This window comes from Cricetulus griseus, chromosome 3 (genome assembly GCF_003668045.3).
Source record: "Cricetulus griseus strain 17A/GY chromosome 3, alternate assembly CriGri-PICRH-1.0, whole genome shotgun sequence".
In the NCBI taxonomy this organism is placed as follows: Eukaryota; Metazoa; Chordata; class Mammalia; order Rodentia; family Cricetidae; genus Cricetulus; species Cricetulus griseus.
In genome coordinates this window covers 113,680,981-113,708,900 of record NC_048596.1, presented here as the reverse complement: position 1 = coordinate 113,708,900, position 27,920 = coordinate 113,680,981, and the positions used below count along the sequence as shown (strand labels likewise).

General features: G+C 46.9%; 1 protein-coding gene across 1 annotated transcript in view; it reads right to left on the bottom strand.

Moving 5' to 3' along the window:
• Window positions 1–27,920, bottom strand: part of Cemip (cell migration inducing hyaluronidase 1) — a 151,555-nt gene that overhangs the window by 47,229 nt on the left and 76,406 nt on the right. Inside the window, exons 2-11 of the mRNA XM_027407566.2 lie at window positions 19,007–19,116; window positions 15,144–15,290; window positions 14,539–14,677; window positions 13,246–13,482; window positions 12,114–12,293; window positions 9,054–9,124; window positions 7,870–7,965; window positions 7,306–7,427; window positions 4,209–4,341; window positions 3,249–3,440 (exon numbers count right to left, since the gene is read on the bottom strand). Coding sequence (XP_027263367.1) covers window positions 3,249–3,440; window positions 4,209–4,341; window positions 7,306–7,427; window positions 7,870–7,965; window positions 9,054–9,124; window positions 12,114–12,293; window positions 13,246–13,482; window positions 14,539–14,677; window positions 15,144–15,290; window positions 19,007–19,116 — 1,427 coding nt within the window. The remainder of the gene's footprint in view (window positions 1–3,248; window positions 3,441–4,208; window positions 4,342–7,305; window positions 7,428–7,869; window positions 7,966–9,053; window positions 9,125–12,113; window positions 12,294–13,245; window positions 13,483–14,538; window positions 14,678–15,143; window positions 15,291–19,006; window positions 19,117–27,920) is intronic.

Genomic DNA, 27,920 nt, shown 5'->3' with positions numbered 1-27,920 from the left:
GTATGCACACTAAACACACATACACATAAGAAGAATACAAAGAATTATTGTAACTTATGTTAATAGCAATTGCAGCAAGTTGGGTTTAGTGGCACAGGACTTTGATCTTAGCACTTGGGAGATGGAGTCAGGATTGTGAGTTAGGGCCATTTTGGGCCATATTAGTGAGACCTTACTGCTACAAATGGGGACACAGTTAATAACCAGTTGCCTGATTCCAGAGTTTGTACTTTTTTTTTTTTTTGCCTCTGCCAAACAAGACAAAAAAAAAAAAAGCCTTTTGCAAAATGTGTTCACAGAATATGCTCAACATCTCACCCCCTTCTAATATTAGGAGTCAAACTGCAAATGGCCCCACCCAGAGCACATTTGCATGGAGTCAAGTTCATGATGCTGTGCCATGTTCTGTGGATGATGACTGTGAGGCAAACTTCTCAAACTTAGGGCTAAGAGATGGTGATCCTATAGTCTGTCCTTTTCCTTTTCCTGGATACAGATAATTCCTCTGCTCTGGCTGCCAGGAAGCTTGGAGATAACTTTTATAGCTTATGAAAACCATTTCTGCATACCTGTTTATTCCACTTTGTGACTTAGACTTTTACCACCCAGATTTTTTTCCACTTCATTTCTTTCTTTTGGGTATCAGGTTGATCTGGACTTACTTATAAGGTGCCCCAAAGCCTTTCTTGAACAATGCAGGGGTTCAAGCCTTTTCATTTAAACAGGGGATCTCTTACCTTGCAAACTTCTCTCTATCTAGACTTGACCTGCCCACTGCTACCTCCTCCTCTTTCTCTAGTCATACCCCCAAATTAGCATCTCACTAAAATGTGTGCTTTGCAGAGTCTAGTCCTAGAATTGCTGCCTTGGGATTCCTGACACAACAGGGACCACTTTCCCCAAGAACAAACTCAGGAGATGGAACTCCATCATGGCTTCTTGCTTCACTAAAATGAGGCTCCTCTCAACCAGCCAAAAAAAGATTGTTTTGATTTTTAGTTTCCAATGTTTTATTTCCAAAATACTAGACATTTGAAATATACTGGATATGTATTCTCGGTCTCAATTTTCTCATGAGGATTGAGAAACTTCCCCAGGTAATAAATAGCATGTGATAGTCTGAACATACAGTATTGCGTCCCTTCTGACAGGTCACTCTGGTTCTCCTTTAAGAAAGGATCCTTTATTGACTCGGAGGCAGTCTAAGGATTGCTGATGAAGGTCCTGACCTCTCAGACAGGTCACCAGCCAGTCAGATGCCCTCTCCCTGGACAGTGGCTGTGCAGCATGTTGTCCCAGAGACTCAACATGCTTCCTAAAGACAGTGATACCTAGAGATGCTGCCCACTGTCTCCTGTCCCCAGACCCTCAAAGATGTTCTGCTCTGAGTCCTTTGCAGCTTAGTTCTTTAGTATCTAATTTGTTTCTCTGATGTGAATTCCTTTCTTGTTTCAGATAGTCAAGTTGGATTCTGCTGCTTACAACTCAAAGATATACATACATATTTTCTGGGAGCAATTGACCCATATTTTATTTGAGGTCTCTGTGGTGGTTCAAGTAGGAATGGCTCCCATAGGCACATATATATGAATGCTTGGTCATTAGAGAGTGGCTCTGTTTGAGAAGGAATAGGAGCTGGGACCTTGTTGGAGTGGGTGTGGCCTTGTTTGAGGAAGTGTGTCTCCGGGGGTGGGCTTTGAGGTTTCAAATGCTTGATCCAGGCCCAGTGTCTTTCTCTCTTTCTGCTGTCTGTCAACCCAGATACAGAACTCACAGCTACTTTTCCAGCACCATGTCTGCCTATGCACTGCCATGCTTCCAACCATGACGATAATGGACTAAACCTCTGAACTGTAAGCAAGCCCCCAATGAAATACTTTCCTTTATAAAAGTTTTCATGGTCATGGTGTCACTTCACAGCAATAGAACATTAACTAAAACAGTCTCTTTTGCTCTCTAACAATCTGTGATTCTGGTAATATCACAAAGTATATAGTATAGGGCATGTAAGTTAAGATTTGGGAGAAGAAAAAAGAAAACTCAAAAGCTGTGGGAAGAGGGGAATTAAAGTATTGAGGTTGACTAAATTATTTTCAAACAAATGTTCATTCTATCAATTGGATCCCAGTGAGTAAAACAGGCTTTTCTAGCCATTCATGTTGAGCTTGGCCATGGGCTGTGCTCTGCAGTGGCCTGACAGACTGCGTTATCAGAGTGTGCCAGTTTGTTTAATTTTTCTGAGTCCATTTTGTTTTCTTTTGTTTTGAAATAAGGTATTACCTTGAAGTTCAGGTTTGCCTGGAATTCACTATGTATCCCAGACTGGCCTCATATTCACAACAATTCTACTCCCCTCCCCTGGTCTCCCAAGTTCTAGAATTCTAGACATAAGCTAGTATGCCCAGTGTGAGCCAGTTCTAAAACCAGGTCTTAGAAATTCTCCATTCTCCTCTCACCTCTATAGGAACATTCAACCTCTGTCATGAGAAGAATGTGTCTGGGGAAGACTAAGAATAATATGGAGCCAATTCAAGCCCAGCTTCCATCCTGGAGCTATCCTCAGCCTAGAGAAGTTTGAGGTTAGTGCTATGGCCTGGTGGTGGTGGTGCATGTCTTTAATCCCAGCACTCAGAAGACAGAAGTAGGTGGATCTCTGTGAGTTCAAGACCAACCTGGTCTACAAGAGCTAGTTAGTTCCAAGAGAGCCTCAAAAGAAACCACAGAGAAACCCTGTCTCAAAAAAACAAAACAAAAACAAACAAAAAAGGCTAGTGCTATGATAGTGTTCCCCCAAGGCCCGTGAGTTACATAAAGCTTTGTCATGAGCCTGTGATGGTATTAGGGGTAGGCTAGTGGGAAGAAGTTAGATCACTGGACACATGTCCTTGAAGGGAATACTGGGACTCCAACAACTTCCTCTTTGTTTCCTGGAGGCCATGAGATCAGAAACTCCCTCCACCACTAGTTCTTGCCCTGAACAACAGGGCTAACAAACCACGAACTGAAGCTTCCAAAACCATGAGCCAAAATAACCATTTCTTCTTAAGTGAATTTATTTCAGACATCAGTTCAGCTGCCTGCCTGGACAAGGTATAGATGCATCAAAACAGGACAAATGCTTGCAGTGAGAATCTCATTGCGTTCTGTTATGCGCCATTCTGAGAGTAGCTCACAGACACAGATCTCCTTTCACTTGAAGTCTACCAGTGTCCAGATTCATGCAGCCTGGGCAGAAGTAAGGTGCCTACCTGCCACCCTGACCTGCGTAGAGGAACAAGCTTTGCAGGTGAGCACTTGGAACTCTTCTGCCTGGTACATGGAGTAATCAGTGCTGGCGACGACCAGGGTGTCTCCAGGTCTCCAGGACTGCACATTGTCCGCCAGGCTCAGGATGGTGCTGTTTACGTTGGTGTCGATGCTGACCGTGAGCTTGGGCCTCACTGTAACCCAAAACAGGAAGGACTGAGATACAGCCCTTTGCCCTCAGCAAACATGTGGCTGCCCACATCCCCCCTCCCCTCTGGAAATGGGTAAATGCCAGGTGTGCCCTTCCAAAACCCAAAATCACCAGGCTCTCTCCATCACAGTCTCAGCACTTAAAGGTTTTTGAAGTCAACAAAAAACCAACCAAAAAAGACCCATTCATTAGCTCTGGGCAGAGGAATTTTCCACTGACTTCTAAGCTGGTGTTCAATGCACTGCCTCACCACACCCACTTTGCCCAAGATGTAAAACAAATATAGACCTTCTCCACTGTTATTTACAGTAGCTCTAAGCGCCCCCCCCCCACACACCGGTCCATCCCTAATGACTGCTTTCTGGAGATGCTGATTCCAGAACAAACCAGCCATTTCCAGTCCTTTCTAAGGAAGACTGCCTGGGGAACTGGGTTTGAAATAAATAACAGCACCAGAAGAGGCAAAAAGTCTGTGTCAGCCCTGTCCATCAGCACACTGCATTCTTGGACCATGCCCACCCCTTCTAGAAATGCTTATGACAGGGCAGAGTGTTGCTGTCTGCTTCTGACTCCAGGGACTGTTTGGCTGCTCCTGCATTTGTGCCTAGACCACTCAGTGGGGGTAATTATGACACTCTGATGCCCAACACACTAACCAGACATCCCATTTCACAGTGCATGGCAGCCAGGTCAGAGATCAGAGCACTCTTGCTTTTCTAACCCAACAAGGAGCCAAGGTCTGCTTGCTTACCAGGTTTTCCACATAGGAATCGTACTCGGTAGCTGCGGCAGGCTCGGCCCCGAGTGTAGCAAGCAAACCTGTAATCTTGGCCATTTTTGTAGACAACCTCAGTGCTGAGGGCAACTCCATCCATTGTTGTGGCCTGAGAATGGAATGGAAATTACAGAGTAAGAGTACTTTTTTGTGAAGAGGGAAAGCGCTGATTAATGTCCACAATTTATATTTACAAGACTAAAATTGTCCTCACTGCAAAACTATCTACAACAGCCTGGGACTATAATCCCAATTGTCTGTTCAAGTTTTGTTAGAAGAAAGACAGTGTTAAGTGTTGGAATGGAGGTGGATTGGCCTGACTTCAGAGAGTCAGCTAAGTTTGTGATCTGGCAGGAGGAACACCTTGCCTGTGCCCTGCAGTACTTATTGCTCGTCATTGTGTGTACACTTCCAGAGGCATCCACCACACATGGGCTCTCTTGGAACCCTGATGTGCCCCTTCTTATGATCATTATACCACTGTGAGTCCATGCAAGGAGTTACCAAGGACTCACCCTGTTTGACCCACAGGTGCCCAAAAGAGCTTTTCCATCTCACCAGGAGCCTCAAGTTTCTGTACCCAGGTTCTACCTTAAAGGCTGAGATTTTGGTGGGTTGAGGCTGTGGCCTGGGCATCAGGACTTTAAAAGCTGCCCAGGTGATTTTAACAGGTAAGAAAGTTTGGGATACACTCTCTCAGCTAAAGAGCTAAATGCTTTCGGGGATCCATTGCATCCTCATAGTGAAGCTATAAAGTGGTGGTTGGTTCTAGAGATATGGAAAATGGCTCTCAAAGAAGATGAGCATCACAAAGCCAGTAAGTGGCAGAATCAAAAATAAAGCCCAAATTCATTTATCTTTGAAGACTTCCGGTGTGCCCAGCCTAATTGGTCTTTGTTCAAATGTTCTGTTCACCATTCCACCCACCCACCTTCACCCCTCACTGCATCCTTGGAAGTGAGGTTGAAGTTGACTGGGGATGTCAAGCAAGAAGATACGAGGGCAGGGCACAGTTTAGGAATAGGCTCAAAGGAGGGTGGTTCCTGCCAGCTGGGACTCATCCCAAAGCCAGGGTGTGTCCCTCTGCAGACTATGACTGTCATTCAAAGATATGCAATTTAGAAAAGCACTGTGGGCCATCTTTGGCACAGAAACCATGGAGACAGGGAGACAGGCTTGGATAAGGGAGAAAAGTGTCACCAATGGGGGGCGGGGAAGAACTAGACTTTTTACTTTTTAGGAAAGATTATTTGAACCTAACGGAGCCAGCTTTGTCTTTGGCTTGAAAGGAGGTCTCCCAGACATGCATGCTAAAATTCAATTAAAATCCAGCTCTTTCCAAGGCACACTTACAACCATGATTTCTGTGGTCTCTGTTGCAGCTGAGACCAGGTCGTAAACTTATACCTAATGGAACCCACTAAGGCCCAAAGGAACCATCACCAAGTTCAAGGTCGTCGACTGTCAGGCCCTGCTCCTCTGATCTCAGAACCCCCCCCTGAGCCAGCTCCATCTTCAGCAGGAGCCTTGTCACACTGACCACAATAATGGGCCTTGGCTCAGTACCCATTGGAACTGGATATTCGTCATGGGACAAAATCCAGTAATGATTTCAAGGGAACTGCTTAATTACCATGCTTTCTCTTTTAATGACCTGAGTTTTGGATAAGAAGAGTAAAAAAAAAATCTATCACTGCTAAATTGCAAGAATCTTTAAAGAAAAAATATTATTCTCTATGCATGTAGATCATAAAATAATAATATACGATCACAGTTAACAGTAAATTAAAATAATTTTGAACAGGGCAGGGTGTCGCTTTCCTTTAATACCTGCATTCAGGAAGCAGAGGCAGGTGGATCTCTTGTCAGCCTGGTCTACATGGTGAATTCAAGGCCAACCAGGCTGGTGAGAGCCTCCCCAAGTTTTTGAATAAAATTTGTAGACAGCATTGGGACACCCATGTATGGCATCAGTAAGTCCATGGAACCAGGTTGTGAGGGAACATTTATGACCCATATTTTTGCACTGAGCCGTGAAGTCAAGTAAATTGATGGACATCTATAGCCCAACTATGCATGCAGAACTAGGGCATGGGGTTTAAAAGGACACCCACTCTGAGAGCAGTATAAGTCCAGAGTCCATCCTGAGGAGACATGCCACCCAAAACCTTGCACAGTGGGTACTTCACTGCAGATAGCCCAAAGCTGCCAATGATGTGGAGTATGTGCCTTCTCAGCTAACTCAGACATCTCTGGCTTCCAGAAGCATTTTCCTGATTATCAGCTCTGTGCCAGCTACTGTGGGGGGTGGCACTGACAACACCATTCTTGCTTCTTCCCCATTGCCTTCTCCAGTTCTCTAGAGGCCACAGAGGTCTGTCCCACCCTGTCCCATGAGGATCTGATTATGTCCTGTGGACCAGGTGTCCCAGAGCCTGTGTCAGATACAGTCCCAGGCAGGGGAGGTAGTGCAGCCACAAAGAGAGCTTAGCGAGAGCCCTGAGTCCTGAGGACGTGGGAGGTGATGGGTAACCATAGGAGCAAAGATGGGTATGTGTGAAGATCGTTTGCTTCAATGTACACCCAGTGTGGTGGTCATCCCCTCCTCCAGGGAGATAGACTCAGAGTGGACACCCTGTGAAGATGCAATGCAGTCTTCTATCCACCTTAGTTGGGACAGGGCTGAGGGCATGCTCTTCCTCTGGGCTGAGGGCATGGGCTACCCTTCAAATCCTATCTGTCCCCTGTGTAGTGTACTCAAGGGCCCACAGGTTATCAACATGGAAGTGAGCTGTGTGGGCCAATCATGCCCCCATAGCTGGAGCTCTCTCAGCCATGGCTGGAAAAGCAGAGTGACACTAGGGATAAGGAACTCAAAGGTAGGAGATGAAGTCTTAGCTTTGGACAGATAGGAACCTTTGCTTCTGTCTCCGAGGTGGGAATAGCATAATTAATCTGCTTAAGAGGAGGGGAAGACAGTCATACCATCCGAGTGACTAGAAAAAGCTGTGGCCCACAGAGACTTCTTCAAAGCAAAGCCTTGCAGATTCCCTGTCTGTTGTGAGGATGGTACCTGTATGTCAATGGGTCGATTGCAGATTTTTCCTGGGTAAGCTGCTCGGAGATCTGAAATTTTCTCCCCACCTTTGCTCTGAGGCACCTTATCATGGCTGAACCACTCCGTCCATTCCACATCTAGACGGAAAGCAGAGACAAGGTCAGGCAGGAAAACCGCTTTTACTGACGCTTTCCTTCCTTAAAGGCAGGATCAGTTTCTTGTTATTACAAAAGCAATGAGCAATAGAGAAATAAAGACCCATCCAAAAACCTGCCCTTCAAACCCATCACTACCATGGCTGCCTCCTGCAAGCTTCCATGGTCAACACAGTGATAAAAAAAAAAAAAAAAAAAAAACCTGAATGCCACAAGCCCCTGTGGAGGAGCAATTCAAATATTAACCACTGGTGAGAGCTTGCCGACAATTCCTGCATGTGGCTTGATTAATTAAAGATGACTTCAGTTGCAACTTCTTCATTGATGCCTAGTAATATGTCCCTACTAGTATAAGAGAAATCCTTGCTGTTCCCTGCCTGGGCTGCTGCTATCAGGTTTTATCAGCCTGTCTCAAACACCTCACCTTGAACCCATTCGCTGGTTGAAGAAACATTGAAATGTTCTCCATGCTCTGTCTGGAACAGCTTGAAAACCCTGGCAGCAGCCGAACCTCTGTGACCTGTCAGAGTAGACCAGACTCTTGAGTAAGCAGACACTCCATGATAAACTTGACCTTACAGCAGAGAGGAAGCCCCCACACCCATAGACCTTTGTTTTGATTTGGTTTGGTTTTAATGTTTTTGTTTTGTTTTGTTTTGTTGTTTTGTTCTATTTTGTTTTGTTTTGAGAATTGATCTCTGGTAGCCCAGGCTAGCCTTGAATTATGCAGTCAAGGATAACCTTGAATTTATCTTCTTGCCTCCACTTCCCAATTGCATGGATTTCAGGTGTGCATTACCAAGTTGAATTCACAATGGGTTTTTGTTTTTTACTCATAGTTCTTTTGAACCATTTCATTAAGGAATTTTACCCCCAATCAGATTATTCTTGTCATTTGGAAAGAGGTTACATCCATTTTTTTCTTCTGTTTCAGTTTTGAAAGTGCAATTGCAACTTTCTGACAAATGGAGAGTTGAGAGAACCTATTATTTCTCATGATCTGAGCTCTGCCTTGGGATTGGAACTGGCAGCTCTCACGATAACCACATGTGGCAGAGAGGCTATACTGTATGGTAAAGACCCTCTTTGGGGCTGGGGATGAAGCCCAGATGATGGAGTGCTTACCTAGCCTGCATAAAGCCCTGAACTTATGCCCAGCACCACACAAGCTAGTCATGGGGGTATAGACCTGTAATCTCAACACTCAGGAGGTAGAGGCAGGAGGATTGGAAGTCATCTTCTGCTATATATTGAAATTGAGGCCATTCTAGGCTACATGAGACATTGTCTGGAAAAACAATAACAACAACAAAACCTTTCTATGGCATCTAGTCCATACTATTCCTCTGGAGGCCTCCTCCCAGCTCTTAGCTTTTCTTTATCATGCAATACTTCTTTGGAGTTGTTAAAATTCTAGGGAGAGATCTTCTTTCCTCCACATGGACCTTCCTCACTGCCTCCTAATGTAGTGACTAAAGTGCCTAGACTCTCAGCTGGGGCCTTGCTGATGGGCAGCTATGTTCTTAGAACAGACATTCACTCATAACCCACAGCCTCTAGTCAGGGAGACAGTGGAGAGAACCAGGCCTCTCACCAACCATTCATTACCATGGTATTCAATGTGGTCTTCAACCGAAGAGGAGGGATTTCCTTTCACAGTGATGAAGCTCCAAGGGTGTCTGAAAAACAAACAAACAAACAAACAAAAAACCAGAAAGTCAGGTTTTCCACACGTTGGAGCCTGCTCTCGGGCTGGCAGAGTGAAGACAGGGTCCCATAGGAGAGTCTCCTGAGCTGCTGGAAGAATTTACCATCCACCCATGGGCTTCCTTTCCCCGTAAAACAAGAGTCTTTCTTTGCAAGCACAAGGGTGCCTGCTTCCTCACCAGCCAGCTAGCCTGGGCATCTGCTCCCTGGAGACAGTTTGACTCAATGCTGGCAAAGAATGGCTATGAATCACAATTAAACAAGCATGCCAACAACCTAACCATGTTACCCGCCAAGCCCAATTAGATTCTGCAGCAAATACTGGAACCGTGTTCCAACAGAGGTAATTCCACTCATGCCCATCGCCTCCAAGAGATGAGCTCGAGGAAAATGGCACAGGATATTGGGACTGGCCACGTAGCCACCTGCCTTGGACCTTAGAAAGGAATGAAGTGTGTTGTTGGCCTGGTGATGGGGAGAGGAGAAAAGGGTTTGTGATTTGGAAAAGTCACACACCCCTTTCTCTTTGAGAGTGTGCACTGCCCACAGGCGGCCTTTCTTAGTGGTTTTTGTCTTCCTAGCATATTACAGGCAGTGACTAGGGTAAGAGCTGAAATACGTCACCCTGGCCTGTTGAACTTCTATACTAAAGGGAACTGAGAAGTAGCAGAAATGACTCTCCAATCTTTCTCCCTAAAGTAGGTCAGAAACCCTCATTTACAGGAGAAAGGGGAATGAAGAGGGATTCTGGGAAGAACTCCAGCTCTGTTCACTACAGTGGTTTATTTGCGAAAGACTCATCAGATTTTCTCATTTATTCTCTACACTTTATGAAACTTAGGATAAAAAAAATACTCAGGCTGAACTATTTGGATTCTTATGGCTTCTGTTTCCCTAGGAAGATCCCGCATCACATAAAATTCAATATAGTGAAATCAGGCTGGCTTTCTTCTGAGAAGTAGGCTTTTGTCAAAGATTGTCCCATATCCTGAGAGTGCAGCAAATACCTCCATATGACAAAGCAGAAGATCTTGGTGTACTGAGTAGCTTTTGATTTTGCTTGAACCTCTTGTCTTGGAGAGTCACTACTGATGGTGTTCAGCTGAGGTTGAGGATTCAGCCATGTCATCCTCTTACTTAAATCAATCATTGGCTCTCCATTGGGTTTGGAGCTCATCAGCACAGAGCCATTGACCTTCCAATGCCAACCTTGCAGCCTTGTCTCTCACACATATGTCTGCTCAGTCTTCCCTCAGTCCTTGTGAGAGCCACACACTCACTCTCTACAGCCACTGGCTTCACAGCACTGTCTTGGGCTCCTCCCAGCTGTGATCCTACACTCAATTCCCCTTGTCCACTATCTTACTCTCTCTCCCATGGGTACCTTTCATCTCCATCTGCTCAGGCCCAGCCCAGAGAGTCCCACCAATACCTCCCACTCCCTAAACAAACAAATGAAGGGTCCCATTCCCAGCACATCTACTGATTTCAGATGCTCAGGTCTTATCACTCAAACATACAAAGGAGGGGTGACTATGTAATTCCTGCTTGTTGTGGCCAGAATGAAATGTGGAGGTCCCCACCATTCCAGTGACTCTCATTTATAAGGAGAGAACAGTCACTAACTGTGCCAGGTAGAGTGACAACTCTGTTACTCATATTATCCCATGGAACCTCTCCCAACACTCTTGTGAGATAGATGCCAAGATGCCCTATTTTACAGATGCAAGAATTAAGCAAAGAGGATGAGTCAATTGCCTGTGGTCACACCTCAGAGGCAGTGCAGCACAGATTCAAAGCCACTCATCAGGAGCCAGGCCTTGGACTATGAGCCACCACAACCTTCTTCTGCTGAGGCATTCAGTAGCCATGCCTTCCGTAGTCCTCTCTCACATCATAAATTAATAAACTGACTTTTTGATTCATGATGTGGTGAAATGAAAGTGTGCTTGGCATTTGCTGACAAATGAGTTCTGCCATCCCAAGGTATCACTGTCCTATTTGGATGCTTGGGCTTCCTGCCCCAGTTTCCCTCCCAGAAGCTGCATCCAGAGAATGTGGCCTGAGACCCGGGGTGTCCTTTCTTGCCCAGCGGATCTTTGTCCAGCCAGTGAAATTACTTTGCAGGCTAGAAAAGCCTCTGATCATCTTTAAACTTGTCCATATCTCCAGAGCTGAAGAACGGAATCAATCTCTAACAGCCATGGGCAGATCATCTTAATGTTCACCAAGCTGAGAGTTAGTTTACAGGATCAAAAGATGTGGTTTCTAGCCAGGTAGTGGTAGCTCACACCTTTAATCCCAGCGTTCGGGAGGTAGAGGCAGGCGGATCTCTGTGAATTTGAGACCAGCCTCGTCTACAAGAACTAGTTCCAGGACGGCCTCTAAGGCCACAGAGAAACCCTGTCTCAAAAAACCAAAAACCAAAACCAAAAAAAAAAAAAAAAAAAAGATGTGGTTTCTATGTGCCAAATGGCTTCCTAAAGATGTCAATGTGTGCACATGCCCATATCAGGCAGGATGCTGCAATCTGAAGCAAGTAGGACACACACTAGAACCTGTCAAAAAGACTCCCTTTCCTTGGGTATTTAGCTGGGTGGAGATAGTTTGCATAATCCCTGAAACACTGCCAATTTCCAAGGAACAATATGAACCTTGAATGGCTAAACATACCTTAGTTGCCCATCAGGGCTCTTACTGCCCCTTTCTTACTTAGGGTACACAGTGCTTAGCAGTGACTGACTGAAGAAGAAAGTCCATATAGAAACCTGTGCATTATAATAGTGGGCCATTCCTGTAAGAAAACCCAGGCTTCCTTTGAACACAAGCCCTAACTCCATCCAGTGTGGATGAACAGTGTGCTTGCATGCCTCTGTGCTGTCATTCAGAGTCATGTGGAGACACATGCCCTGGTTAGTATGGAATGCTTCAGTTCATGGAGATACAAGTGATGAGCTGTACCTAAATCCAAGGTGTAGGAAGTGCTTGCTGCCCAGTTTGGTCATTGCCTTCCGAGCTGTGTCATCCAGGTTTCTAGAGCCTTCATCATTCACTGCGACAGAAAGGATCCTGCCATCAGGCACTGCATTCAAATACTGGACCAGACGTTCACTTTCTTTTTTGGTTCTGTAAGTGTCAAACCTAAAAAGCATAGAGAGAGTAAAGACATGGATAGTCTTGGTGGCAGTCTAAAGGATACAGAGACCCAAGTACACATCTGTTTCAGCAGCTGAGATGCTGTCCAAAGACCTTGTAGGCCCAAGTCTGTAAACAAAGAAGCTTCTTTAAAGAGCAAGCAAGTGTTCCTGTTGTTGGGCTTGCCATACAGAGAAAGCCAAGAAGGAGGGATTTGATGTGGCCATAGCATTCATTCATTGGGTAAAATAACTACAGTGCTGGAGAATTTGGGTTCTGGCATGTGGAATAAGTCACATGCTTGGGGCTCAGACTTTTCATGTCCCCTTTCTTTCTGGGGGTTGTAGCTCACATCACTTGGAAAGGATTGGCACTAGGAGAAGATTGAGACACTTAGAGCAGCAGGGACTTCTATCTCTGATCTAGACCAAAACAACTCCCTAAAGTCCCTAGAAATGACAGTGTGACTATGTCATAACATGTCTCCCTCTCTGGATCAGAGCCATTAAACTGTCACCACTGATTCATACTGCAGTGGTGATAGACTCTTAACCATTGTGAATACTGTTGCATTTCTGCCTTTTCCTCATCTGTTCTCTTTCTAAAAACATTTTACTTTAATATAGTAAGAATTCTAGTCAAGAAACTCATCCTATTAAACAAGCTTTTAAGTTGGTTGATTACAAGAACAATGTTATAAAATTGATTGTCTCTAACTACCGGTGTGTGTGTGTGTGTGTGTGTGTGTGTGTGTGTGTGTGTGTGTGTGTGTGTACTTGTACACATTTGTGTTAAATTCAGCTTTTCTTGGCAACACCCTGGGAAAGAAGCCACCTCTCCAGAGCAGGACTCCCATCCATGCCACTCACCCTGCATGGCAGTCCCCATGGAAAACCCCCTCCCCAGCTGGGAAGATTCTTAACAAGTGAGTACATGAATAGGGGAAAGTCAACCTTACCGATCAGAATGGACGACTGTGCCCGATTTGGGGTCAATGACATGAACAATGACTCCACGGTGGCCCCAGCTCCTTTCAAAAAAATATCCTCCCTCCTGCATGCCACCAGGACGAAGGGTCTTGTTTAGAAATGTCCAGGAGAGCTTTTTCTGTCCATGCAACTCAAGAGTGCCTCCTCTGCCCACTCCAATGTACTTCAGGCCATAGTAAGGGTCTGGCTGGATGCCTTCATCAGCTCTGTAAGAGAAAGGCGGTCAGCCAACACATCTCTGCTAGACGCTGAGCCCCTGGGGGACTGTCACCATTCCCTGTCTCCCACTGTGGCCTCAGAGAACCAGCTGCATTTTTGGTGATGACATTAGGTCTGTAGAAAAGCATTAGCAAGCTGACCTTCCCAAAGCAGAGCAACAAAGTGGGCATACAGGGCAGAAATGCTTAGCAGACACTGTTCACCACCACTTTGTTCAGCCCTTATTGGCTGTGGAATCACAGGTACTTTTACTGTGTCCCTGCCTACACTCAAACATGCTTGGCTATCACTTCTTAGAATTTTTAGTAGCTTAAGGAGGGGTCACAGCCAGAAGGGAAAGCCATGTGGAACGTTCCTGTGTCTTGTGCTTTTGTCTTCTCCAAATGGAAGTATCCTCTCCTGGAGAGTGAAGCAATGCTCCTAAGACCCAGAAACCTAAGGGAAGTTAGAAGGCTCAGAAGGGCCCCTCCCAATGGATATATTCAAGCAGCTGAGGTAGACTGGACTCTCCAGAAGAGTTGCCTGCCTGTTGGGTTGGAAGCTCCAGGGATGCTGCTTTCATGAGTGGTGGCTTTTAGGTGATGCAGTTACTTTGAGTCACCTATGCTTTTATAAGTAACCCCAATAAACCTATAGGTTCCCCAAACTACAGTTGGGTATAATTATTTCTCTGGTCTGTCATAGATCCCCTCTCTGGAGTAAACAGATGTTCGTTCACACCTGGCTATGAAACATTGCACACTTGTCCTTTATAGCACTAATATCTTTTAGATTCTCTCCAAATCATGGAATGGCTGGAAAGCTGCTATCAGGGACTTCTGTGGTTCAACCATTCCATCTATACCATGATGAACAAAGGACCCATGGACTCCTGCTCACCCACTTCACCATGTCTATCTTGTTCATGGTTGTGGTCCAGTGGGACACAATGGTGGTTCCTGTCCTCTATAGAAGTCTAGACCTCTCACCCCCCTCTCCTTTGGAAACCCTCTTTCCTGTCAGACCCAACAGCAGTGCATGACCCCTGAGCAAGGTCATCCCACCTTCCATACAGCACAATACTGAAATTGCCCTCAAAAGGGCAAAGGGCACTCCCAGCATGCAGCTCTCCACCGTAATCAATCAGAATGTGCCGGGCACGCAGCACGATGTGCTCATGGTGGTCTTTAATGACAAGTTTGCCTGAAGAGAGAGAATGCAAAAGTCTGAGAAGACAAGAACCTTAAGTAATGTTAGAGCAGAACCCAGAGCAGATTCCCTGAGCCCCATCCCTCTAAGCAGACAAAAGGGCACATACTCTCAGCACTTCTATGCCCACTGTCTTGCAGAAGTTACTTTTCTCCATCATCTGCCTTGCAAGATATACACAGTATATATCTGGATCAATGTCATTACTCCATGTCCTGAGTTTAAATACCAAGCATGTAAAGGAGAGAGTAACAGGTCTCTTTTAAACACTCTTTTTTTCTTCTCAAGATTAGACCTTTGACAAGCTATTTCTCAGTGCTTTGAGTTGATGGTCATCTAAAATCTCCAGGTGCTCTGACATGAACCCAAAGCTTAGAAAACTTGTTCTATCTATCTCAGCTCCTGGCCTTGTAGATCCATTTGCAGGGCTCAGGGTGGTGGAATGGACAGGGAATCTTACCTCCCTGTGAGATGGTGATGGAGTGGACCGTGGCAGAAGAGGTGAGCAGTAGACTCCTGCCCTGACCAATATGTACTTGATGGTCTCGGTCATGGCCAGGGGTCCAAGGCTGCAGTTCAGGATTCTGGTCAGGACATTCAGCTGCCACTGCCAAAGACAATGAAATGTCACCACTCAGATCCACCAGCAAAGGATAATGGGGGGTGAGGAGTACTTCGTGGCACCCGTTTCTTCTCCACCAAGGTTAAAAGGAAATACTTAGTCACCAGAGAGATGCTCTTATCTCAGAGGCAGGTACCCTGGAGTATGGCCTCATTCTTTTCATGACTTTATCATGTGACTCTAGATAGCTCCCTTCCTTCTCTGATTCAGTTCCCCATTTGCAAGATGTGGGACTTTTCTGCCTGACATGAACCCAAAGGGATTCGTGCTGCAAGCTCCTCTGAGGGTAATAACTCTTATCACTGGGCATGTCCTCTGTAGGCATCTACCAAGTGACACATGTAACAATACTATAAGAGATACTGGCTCTGCCAGAGCCTAAGGCCACTAAGCCAGGGCAGTTTCTACACTTGCCTAGGCTAGTCTTATTCTTTGTGTCCTGAGCTGTCACTCCGGGAGCTGAAGAAGAGGCTTTTTGCAGGTGGTGTGGACTCACCAGGGTAGGGAGCCACCTGCTATTTCTCTGAGGTCAGGCTGTACCTCCTGCCCTCATGCCCCAAGGCAGTCTAAAGCCAAATGTGGCCAGCATGCATGTTGCTATCAAGTGAATCAGAGTAGTTAGTCAGACAAGGAGAATCCTAGATTTTTACAAGATTTGTTGGGATCTGCTCCAGGTCTGTGCCATGGAAGTTGCAAGAGGGACATCTCTATCCTAGGAGCTGGACGAACCAGCCTATGGAAAGCAAGGAGAGATCCAGAAACAGAAGCAGGAAGCATGGGCAAATTGCCATGAGACTATTTTCATTTTCTCAGTAGTTAGGTTGTGAAGAGTAAATCAGGAGAACTAAAAGTAACACAGAGTGTCTGGGGAGGTGGAGGTCAGGCTTAGGCAAGTCCATGAAGGGAAAGGGATCAGGTGGGGGACCAGGGCAGGTATTGATTGGAAGCAAGTTCCACAGTGCAGGGAAGTTAGAATCACTGCATCTGGCGGGTAAAGTGGGTACAGGAGTCACATCCATAACATAGGACCAGAACCAGTTCCAATTCAGTACCACAGCAGGCAGATCTTTGGGATATTTGATTGTTCTTCAGATGTGCATGAAGGAAGTCATAACTGCCGTAGCTGGATATCTGAAGGAGAGTTTGGAGGGAGACCTGCCCTTGTCTACACTCAAAAGCACCAGACAGGGACTATATAGGCTTTCACTGAACCCGTTTTCTGTGTGGGTGCTGATCCCCATACCTCACACTCTCTCCCAGGTGTGCAGGCAGCAGCCACCTTTGGCTCCATCTACCTCGCTGTTGGTGTGACCTCCACATTTGTGGGATTTCAGGGCTTCCAGCTCCTGAGGTTCAAATAATAACATGAGGAGCAGATGCAGACCTCCCTGCTGGCTGGAGAGATGAGCTCTACCAGCCTGTGCATTGGCTGGGCAGCCCCCTGCTCAAGCTGGTGTTCAAAGCTCTGAGAGCTGGGTGATGGATTGCACACCTAGGCTTATCTCCAAACCGGATAGTCAGGAATCTCTAGTAGCCTTTCACCAGCCCTGAACATAGGAGTCAGTCTCAATTCCCAGAGTATGGAAAACACATGTGGCCATCTGGAGTGCCCAGTGGTGCAGACCAAGAGCTTCCTGGGGAAGATGGGTTCCTGCTAAGTGAACAGTGCCTCAGGTCTCACTGCCTCACTTCCAAGCTGAGCCCATGGTCCTTCCCTGTCCAGGAATAGGAGTTTGCAGGCAACTTTGCATCTCGGCCTGGCTCTAATGGGCCTGGTCCTATAGGCTTGCCCTTTGTCAGGAGCATGAACCCAACTCTCCAGAAACTCCAAGACTGTGGCTAAGACAGAGTACTTCCAGGGCTGGATTTGGTGGACCCTCCTTTGTGGAAGCTGGGTATTTATACATGTAGACCAGTGAATAGCTGAAACTCGTCAGTGCCATCCCTGAAACATCACCATGGCAACCACACTGATTTCCCTGACTAGGGCAGAGGTCCCATGAAGCAGACTGTAAGGGAATGCAGGCTTCAGCTATTTGAAGCATGAACGGCAAAGGTGATTTCTACCTCTCTCAAGGAACACGCCTAAAGTACACTAGAGAGAGGTACAGCAACCTTCCAAAGGGTTTATATGTAAACTGACATATTGGAGGGAACACCCAGGAAGTATCTGAATACTCCTCTCCAAACTGAATCATCCCAAAAGATAAACCCAAATTCAACTTCTAGCCTGGAGTCAGGTTGAATGAGCCGATGCATGAACTCGGACAATGTTGTTAATCATTGCACTGAACATTGATTGACATATTGCCTGCTTGCTCTGTTACCCAAGAATCAGGACGATTTTATAAGAAACCACAGTGGGGGCATCCTATGCTACAGAACACTTCCTTCCTCCAGTGGGCTGGTAAACAATGCAATTCAATGTGAAGTCCTTTATTATGGAAAAGCAAAACTCAGTGAATAATAATAGCATTTTAAGATGAGCATGATGTTAGCGGGAGCATTATTAAACCTCTGTTCAGTTTCTAAGCTTTGTGTCTGTGCCTCCTATGTCCTCCCAAAGGTGCCAGTTATTTAATGGCTGTTTCCTGTAGCCTGGCTGAAGTGTCCTGGGCTTCTAATCTTAATTTAAAACCATGTAAATATCACTTGCTTGGCACCACAAGGAAAAACTTACAAGATAAAATTAAATAATTTAAAACCAAAGTTGACAATACTGAGAGAGTAAGATAGATCTGAGTAGGGTGCTGTGGTACATGCCTCTAACCCTAGCACTCGGGAGTTCAAGGCAGGAAGATGGCAAGTTTGAAACTAGCCTGGATCATACTGGAGTGAAACTGTCTCAAAAACAATCAACTGGGCATGGTGGTGCATACCTTTGATACCAGAACTCTAGGGGCAGAGACAGGCGCATCTATGAGCTTAAAGCCAGCCAGGGCTATCTTGTGAGGTGTGTGTGTGTGTGTGTGTGTGTGTGTGTGTGTGTGTGTGTGTGTATGTATGTGTATTTTGTGAGATCTTCGTGCGTGTGTGTGTGTGTGTGTGTGTGTGTGTGTGTGTTTGATGGAGCATGTGTATTGTGTGAGGTATTCATATGTATGTGAGTGTACCTGTGTAAAACAAAACAACAACAAAAAAGACACAATCTAATCCTTTCTCAGAGCATTGTGACTGAAAAGCCTCCAGGGGGCCCAGATTCTGATCTAATGATGCAAAGTGGGAAGGGATGCTGAACTCTGAAACTGAGTAGCCCAGACAGAGACAGAAAGCTGAATCTCAGTTGAATTCCATTCCCCTCCCCTTACTCTCCTGGGCAGTTTTTAAATTTTGTACTGGCAGGTAACATTTAAAAACAAGATTTTCTATAAAAATCCAAATTTCTGGTCTCTTTCAAAAATTCAAAATATCTCACAACATTGTCTCCCCTTCCCAATTGTCCTGCATTGAGAGATAGGTTCTCCCTTAGGTGAGTCTCAGCTTCACGGAGGCAGTAGTACCCTCCCAACTAGGTTCTCTTGCAATGGAGCTCAGGCAGACGCTGAGCTGGCAACCTGGGGTGATTCTAGGCCAGCCTGTCATTTCCTAAGAAAACTTGGGGCAGGATGAGGCTTGCCGGCTGGCAACCAAGGTGTTCAACCAGGACCCTACCCCAGAGACTCCCCGTGATCTCCCTCTCCCAGCGCCTGCCTGAAACTCACCTGCAGAAGTGGCCGCTGAGAAGTCAACCAGGAGGAGCCAGCCCATGGCCAGCACAACCTTGAGGGAGACATGGTGCCTCCCAGCAGCTCTCAGCCCAACAGCATGCTCCCTGAAATGTAAGTGCCGGGTCAGAAGTGCATCTCTGCAGTAAGCATGAACAAGAGACACAGAGTCACCCACACAGCCGGGGGACACGGACATGGCGCGAGAGGCACACCCACAGGCCCAGAGCAGAGACCTTGAGTAGTTCCTCGCCTACCATGACTCAGGGCCAGGCAGATCTGGACACGCAAACTCGGTCACCATTCTGCCCCTGTCCTGTAGCTCTGAGCTAAGTGCTCCTCAAGCTCCCTCCCTTTGAAATCAAGCCGTTCTACCAAAGCTGAGAAACAAGAGAAACTAAAGCTAAATTGGCAACCACAGGCTTGCTGGGTGATCTCGGCTGATGCGTGGGCTTCTCTAGACCTGGTGGCCTCATCAGGGATGGAGTAAATGCTTAATTTTGAACTTGACATTGTCAGCATATGCTGCTCATCTGTCTTCTCTCTGTGCAGTAATAGAACCCCTGGCTTTTATCTGGGTGCCTGGCCACCTAGAATAGCCAGCGCATTCTTCGGTTTCCTTGTGGCCTTCGGATTAACAACAAATAAAGCAGATTTTCAGTCAAAGCCCTTAAGGGAAAGGAAAAAGGGCTTCCTTCCTTCCTTCTTCCCTTCCTTCCTTCCTTCCTTCCTTCCTTCCTTCCTTCCTTCCTTCCTTCCACCTTTCTGCTGGATGGGTTGCAGGTAAGGTGGCTGGACCTCCATTAATCTCTTGCACCATATGGTAGGAACCAAGTACTTAGGATGACAAAGGAAAGAGAGGAGAAATCTGGGGCAGAAGTAACTCCGGATGACGGATTTATTCTTATGCTAAGGAGACAATTTAATTTCTAATTTATCAACCTTGTATTTTTAAAAGATTCACTGTGGTTTATTTTACTTTTTACTCACACAGAAGGTGACTGTATGAAGCTAGATAAGCATCAGGATGAGGATTTTAACAACACCACAGATAGGGATTTTTCCCCCCAGTCTTTGTGCGCAGAGATCCCACTTGGGCTTTGGGAGGGGGCAACCCTAGATTCTGAGCCATCTCCCCAGGTCCTTCCCAATAGACCTGCATTTGTGCCTAGAACAAACAGACATTATCCTGAGAAAGTGGCTCCCAGAGGCTCCACCTCTCAGGCCTGCTCAGCCGATAATCTGATGCCCCTAACCTTAGGTTCAGTGAGGCTCTTTGTGCCCGCTCAGCGAACCGAGGCAGGAAGAGGGGACCTTCTGCACAGGTGGGCTGGGAGGAGGGCTAGGGAGGAAGGAGCAGCTCAGAATCAAAGCCCGTGTGTCCACTTCCAGCACTCTGCCTGACCCAGGCTGGCTCTGCCAAAACAACAAAGGCACTTGTCTCTGGTATCTGGGAGGCCACCTTTCCCAAGGCTCCCAGGGAGGACTGCTCGGGAAGATGAAGAGGGATGGTAGTGAGTGGTGCATTCAGGCCTCAGGGGAGAGACACAGCCCTCTTCTCAGGTCTCAGCTTAGACAAAACAAAGGCAACTTGCTATCGGTTGCCAAAGAGCCTCATAACCTCACTGTGCCGCATTCTCCAGGGAAGTTGGACCTGGACACTGGCACCCTCACTTTGTGATGGAATCTGGTGGAGCAGCATGAGGTGTGGGGAAGGGGTACTCCTGGGGTTGAACTTATGACAACCTCATACTTCTGCACAGAGCCCAAGTACCTCTGAGGCCATGTGTCAAAGGTCATTTTGCTTTGTGGATGGATGTAAAGACCCTTCCACGGAAGGGAGTGATGCCCAGCTCCCTTAACTGACATTAGACCTTCAGCTGTGTCCTCGCCAGTGTCTGAGCCATAGGAGGTAAAGAGGTCCCTGTGCCCAGAGCTGCCCCATTGCAGGGTACAGCCTTCAAGCTTTCCTGAACAGAGAGGCTCTTGGGGCCTGGATACAGTCCTGCTGCAGTGCATCCTACAGACACCCATGTTTCTCTTGGGAATTGTCCACCTAGAGGGACAGTGTTTTCATCTGGCTGCCAAAACTTCTTGCAGTAGGGTTGCAATCCAGCTTCTTGTTTGGTGAGACAGGCTTGAAGCAGGCTTTGGCTGTGGAAGGCCTTAGAAGAGCTCACAGGGAATGATGCCGGGGACTTCTGGGGATATCCAGCAGCTGCAGGCCAGATGACCCTGCACTGGTAAGGCTACCAGTTTTTAGGACATTGGTGATGATAGTCTCAGCTGGCCTGTCCTCTCAAGGGTGTGGGAATCCTGTCAGCATGTAAGAAGAATCACATGGCTTCCTCAGCAGACCTGCACTCCAGGCCATTGTACATCTTCATGGTAACAGGCAAAGTTTCCAGATGTTCAGTGTTCCCAAGTCCAGCTGCCATACCAGCCTTGGAGATGCAGGGATCAACAGTGTCAGGGCTGCCAAGTACAGGGGCTTTGCTCATCTTTCAGTGGCTGTCCTGGAGTCCCAAGTTGTTACCTGTAAAGCAATCAGAGTGTTAGAAGATCCAGTGGTGGGCTGGGGAAATGGCTCACTGGTTGCTTTTTCAGAGGACCCAGGTTCAATTTCTAGCACCCAAATGGCAGCTCACAGCTGTCTGTAATTCCAGTTCCATGGAATCTAACACCCTCATACAGACATACATGTAGGCAAAAACACCAAAGCACATGAAATAAAAATAAATAAATAAATAAATAAATAAAATTAAAAATAACAAGATCCAGTAGTGTCCAGAGTGAAAATACTCAGGAACACACTTGTGTCCTGTGGCTTCCCAGCTCCCAGGGATGGGCGTTCCTGATGCCTCAGAGGCTGCAGAAGACAGGACTTTCCACAGCAAAGAAGGACAAGTAGGGAGAAGGATTGGCTGAAGCTAAGATTCACCCAGAGTGAGCCAGAGCACATTTCTACATGGAGACATGGCAGGGACTATGCCACCTTCCTTGACTCAGCCAAACCCTCAGCAAGACTGAGTTAACAGATGAGCAAGACAACAAGGTGGTCAGGAAAGTGGTTGCCAGAGCCTTCCTCAGGACCCAGGCATAGGGCTCTCTCATTCTTTGAGATTAGAGAAATGAAATGATACAGTATCAAATTGCAGGGCCGTTATGCTTATCAGAATAGACACACCCCTTGAATTCAGCCCACAGAGCACTGTGTTGAGCCTGAGGTCAGCATGGAAGCACTAGGAGCCATAGCAGGGACACTCAGCTGGTGATAAGAAGAGCCTGGAAGACTTAGTCTAAAAACCTAGGCTTGAGTTCCAGTTTCAGTTCCCATCAGCTATGTGGTTTCAAGCAGGTCACTCAGCTTGTCCTTGCCTTGGTTTTCATGTTAAAAAGGGGAGCAGCAATACTTCTCACAATCTGGACATAAGTTGTGAGGGGCGATTGGGACATAAGATTAGAACACACCAGCAAATGAAGCCAGTGAGATGGCTAAGCAGGTAAAAAAGAAAAAAATGCTTACCACACATGCCTGCAGCAATAAGGAAGATGGAGAGACAATTGCCTGGAAGCTCACAGGCCAGCTGGTCTGAAATACACAGACCCAGAACAGAAACAAGAGAGACTCCATCTCAAGGTAGAAGGAGAGAACTGACTCCTGGAAGTCGTTCTCTGACCTTCACACGTGTACTGTGGCTGTTGCCTTAATAAGAATGAATAAAACTGGAAAATGAATGAACAATCCCCCACTAGTTCCCAGGTCCCTGGTGTCTGGATGATATCCGGTGAGAAACATGAGACGGGCAGTCAGGTACATTATACTACTGTCAAGAGGATAGAGGGGAGAGTACTGGCATGCCAAGCAGAAGCTGGTTGTGATCAAGTCATGGAGAAACCTTGCCAGACTTGAACACAGATTCCAGTCTCCAGAACTGTGAGAAAGTGAATTCTTGCAGGAACTTTGTCAGGACAACTCTGATGTTTATAGCTAAGCACTCAGTTTGCTACTGGTGCTTTTGGAACCTTTAAAAGGTGGAGTTAGGCCTTAGGGGGTGTGGCCTGGAGGGGGATAAAAAACACTGGTCTTCTCTTCTCTCTTGTGCCTGCCAGCCATAAACGAAGCAGTTTTCTACCCTCTACATATTCCTGCCATGATGTACTGCTTCACCACAGGGCCCAAAAGCCACAGAGCCAACTGGTCATGGACCAGAATCTCCCAAACTGTGAACCAAAATAGAGCGTCCTTCTTTAGCCCTTGGTTTATCATGGGTACTTGTTACAGAAAGCTGACACCGGCATGCAAATGCACAGCCTTAAGGAATGATCATAGTCCTTCTGCAACTCCGTATTCTCACCCACAGTGATTAGAACTGACATGAATATGGCTCCTGCTCGGCCTGACAGCTGCCAGGTTCCCTTTCCGTAGTCACCACTGTGCTCTCTCGCAGCCACCCTCTACAGTGTCTAGTTATAGTTGAGGAAACCGAGCCACAAAGCATAGGATTCCTTAAGACCACACAGTCAAGAGGGGGTGAAGTCCAGAGCCAGCTCCCTCCTCCAGTACTGTGCTTCCGATTCCTAAGGATTAACACTGGGATCTCAGAACACAAGAGCTGGTGGGAACACAAGTCATGGTCCTGTCAGTGTTCCTCACACCTCGGCACTTCCATAGGTTCCTGAGAGTGTTCATTAAAAAGCACCCATAGGGCTGAGACAAGCCCAAGCCTTTGTCGAGGCCCACAAAACTGGATGGCAGCTGCACTAGGATTTAAAGCCCTGGGTCAGACTCTAGCTCCCCATTCTGTTAAACTAGCACAATAACCACCTCGACTATCTCTCTATCACATCACTGATGAGAGTAGTTCTTGACCTGGGCCATCTCTCTGCCCCTTTGGAGACAAAATTGTGACCCTAAAGTCAGGCTTGAGCAAGGTTTTGGGAGGTTGGCAGACGTCTCCAGCAACAATTCTTGAGGTCAGAGAGGCTCTGGCATCAGCCTTCTGTCAGGAGACCAACCTTTTCTCTCTGTGAATCCTGTATCTCCACTAAGGCTTCAGGAGCCAGATTGCCTGTATAATATTGGCTGAGACCTTTTCTGGCCAGCCATGGGACATTCCAGTGGCCACCAAAAATCATGGCAAAACTGAAATGCAGAGCCCCAAAAATCTCATCTGCTAGGCAGAAAGCCCTTCAGACAGATGACAAAGATACCTTCTACAACATGTTCCAAGGGAGCCACCCCCACTTCTTGAGTCAGGGACTAGGCAGCTGTCCTCTTGGTTACACCTGATCTGTCCCCAGGCCTAGCTTTTTCCTGACAGAGACATGTGTCTGCCTGGTCACCTGTTCTGGAAACAGCACCCTAAGAGAAAAGGAGGTAGGAAAGTGAACAGATTGAGTCTTGATGTGAATCACAGGAAAATGGGAAGTTGAGCCCCTGGGAAACCCCTCAGTCCTGAGCTCCCCTTCACCCTTTTCAGCTCCACTAGTATAATCCACTTGGATGAAATATGTGAGACATCTGTGTAAGGGACCCCAGGGCCAAGGAGCCGAGCCTGCCCCTCAGAGAGGAGCACTTAGGGAAGCCTTTGCCTCTGACGCTGGGCATTCCTTGGGCTACTCCATGAAGCTGGCCTCTCAGGCGTGTGTCCCTCCATCATGCATGCACCTGCTGAGATCTGCTTCATTGCTGCAAAGACCAGAGCCCCCCACCCACCCCTGTGGCTCTGCCAAGCCAAGCCCTTCCACAGAAAAACTGGCTTCTTAAAATGAAACCCCAGAGCCTTCATCTCCAGCCCACAGAATGCTGCACTTCCCTCTGTGTACCCGTTACCAGGGCAACTCCTCCACGAGCAGATTCTCACCTGGCAGGTCTAAGGAGGCTGGTTTTACATTTTTTTTCTTTTTTTTCTTTTTTTGCTTGTTTAGTGGGTTGATTTTTAAAAGCAGGGTCTTATGTATGGCAGGCTGGCTTCAAACTCACTGTGTATCAGAGGATGGCCTTGAGCTTTGGGTCCATTTGCTTCTACCTCCCAAATGCTGGAACAAATGTGTGCTTTTGGGGGAGGGGAGCAGGGTCTATATAGATGAAGCTTGTTTTCAAGTCATGATCAACCTTAGCCTTCCAAGTGCTGGAATGAGACTTGTGTCACTGTGTCTAGCTCTGACAGAGCCTTTTCTAAGCTTCCAAGTGAGGCCAATATGGTTGGGTGGTGGACTGTGCTCTGAGTAGTGGGGATCTAGTTTAATCACATTCTCTCCATTCTAGAGGAGGACACACTGAGACCCACAGAGTAGAAGGAGGTTAGCTGCATTAAATTGAATCGGGTAAAGGAAAGCCCGATCCGATATCTAATGGAGAATGTCTGGACCTAAGTTATGAGACGCAAACCACCTTCTTGTTTGCTTGCAAGGAAGGAGGAGCCAGGAAAACTGGGTCTATGCCTTTTCCCTTTTGTGCCCCCTCAAGTCACAGTTCAGATTGTAAACACATGTCTTGGGTGCCTTGTAGAGGCACATCATCTTCACTCCCTCCTCCAGAGGAACTTCCTTTGATCTGGGAAATTCCCCTGGGAGCCACCTGCAAAAGCCATGCCTGGGTGCTGCTTGTACAATGGCTGGAATCCTCACCATGGACTCACCCCCACCTAAGCACAGCATCAAGAACCCTGTGTGGTTCTCTGCGCCATCAGCTCCTCATATCCCACCAACCTATCACCAGCCGTGAGGCTGAGGCTCCCAGTCTTTGCTGGCACGGCTGGGAAACAGCTGCCCTGGGACCCTGTAACCCTCTACACTACACTCTCAGCACTCCTGACCTTGGTGCCCCATGAGCACTGTCAGTTGTGGGGACCTCTATTTTCAGGGATCCCTGGATAGTGTGGTGTGGTGAATGTACCACTCAGGGACCTAATCCCTCATGTACCCAGCCTGTTTACTGGAGGGAATACAGGAAAAGGTAGGAGCCTGCCTTCCACCTCAGAGGTAGGGAGCCAGAGAGGGACACTTCTCTGATGATTTACATTTCAAAAATTACATTTTTAGTTTTATCAGATTATTATATCCTGGGAGGGGTGGGGGGTGGAGCTTGTCCCCTGCATTCAAGCAAACCCCAGCCCCCCAAAGAAGAGAGAGATGAAAATCTAGGAAGAAGATGACCCTGTCCACCCAACTCAGCATTACAGGAGCAGTGTCCGGGGATCCAGGGGTGAAGATGTGTATGAGAAAGAGAACAAAGACACACAGGGCACCAAGAGAGCAGGTTCATTAGGCCCCAGCCTACCTCTCCCTGTCCTCATAGTCTGTGATTTGCCTCCTTGATTTAAATGCTCCCATGCTTCATCTCTGTCTTCCCAGCCGCCACTCTGCACATTTTGTGATTTGGAGTAGAATATTCAATTTCTACCTCTGAGTTCTCCCTGACTCAGAGTCCCTATCACTGCCTTTTCCTTTGTATCCACAGGTTCCTGAATGGAGTGTGTGTATTCTTGTGTGTGCATGTTCATCTGTATGTGGGTGTACATGTGTGCTCTTATGTGAGAAGGACAGATGTTAACCTCAAGTATTGCTTCTTAGGAAATGTCTTCCCTTTCTCTCTCTCTCTCTCTCTCTCTCTCTCTCTCTCTCTCTCTCTCTCTCTCTCTCTCTTTTGTTTGTTTGGTTTTTTTGACAGGATCTCTCACTAGGACCCGGTTTCACTAACTAGGGAAAGCTGGCTGGACAGCAAGCTCCAGGGAACACCCTGGTCCGCTTCTCCAGTGCTGGGATTCTGAGCACTCACTGCCACACAGGCTTTTGTGTGGGGGCTGGCATTGAACTCAGGTCCTTATGTTTGCCTGGTAAGTGCTTTATTGTCTGGCCTAGCTCCCTAGTCCCTGGTTATAACTTCCTTTTTAAGTATTTCATTCAACTGTGAGGTTGTTGTGTCTTCCACTTTGGGGTATAGTTGCCTGAGTGTCAGGACTCCAAAAACCCGGTTCTTTAATGGAAGACATCAGCTCCAGGCTTGGCATACAATAGTGTTCCAGCCAACACTGAGTGACCAATGGGTTTTCCAGCTCTTCATGGAACAAACATATCATTGAGTCACGTGTCACTCTGCAGCTTTGGACTCTGTTCAGTGCTCTCAATAAAATAGGTGGGCGTGTTTTTGATGTTGTAACTGGATCCATTTAAATAAAAATATTATTTCTTCTCCTTCGGCTCTCCCCCTGTCATTTAAGCCTTACTTTTACCTGAGGAAAATAATGTCTTTCGTTTTCAATTTGGATATGACCTTCCCGACACCCCCTCCCCCGCCCCACCCCACCCCACCACCACACATCATGAAATAAGAGAGGAAGTCTTGACTGATGCAGTTGCCAAACCCAAGGTGAGCCTGCCTGTACTGCAGTTAGGGGTGACTTGAGTTGCTTGCTGAATTCCAATGTTCTCTGGAGAGCCCAGTGCATGCTCTAAAAGTTAGCGGAGTATCTCAATGCCTTCTCCTTTTAATGCCCTAATATTTGATGCCTGACACCCCTGAGACTCACATGCTCATGTATAGTGTCTTTGCCCTTTGGGGTATAGCTGAGCTACTTTGGTGCCTGCACACAACCTGCTCCCAGCTCTAGCTGCAAATGCCCTGGGACTTCACACCATGTCTGCTACTCAGAGCTTCATGCAGAGCTTCATGGAGCTCTACCTTCATTCCTGCCAGCTTCAATCTCTGGTCCTGATGCTGCTAGCTTCATTCAGGGTGTTGAGAACATTCATCTCCATGTGGAGTGGCGTGGTGGCTGTCTCCTATCTCACAGTTAAAGATGCTGTATCTCACTGGGATAGAGGTGGAGCCTGAGCCGGGTTTTCATCCCACCAAGGTACTGGAAAGCTCCTAGGATGCTGTTCTCAGTCCATAGAGGTCTGTGTA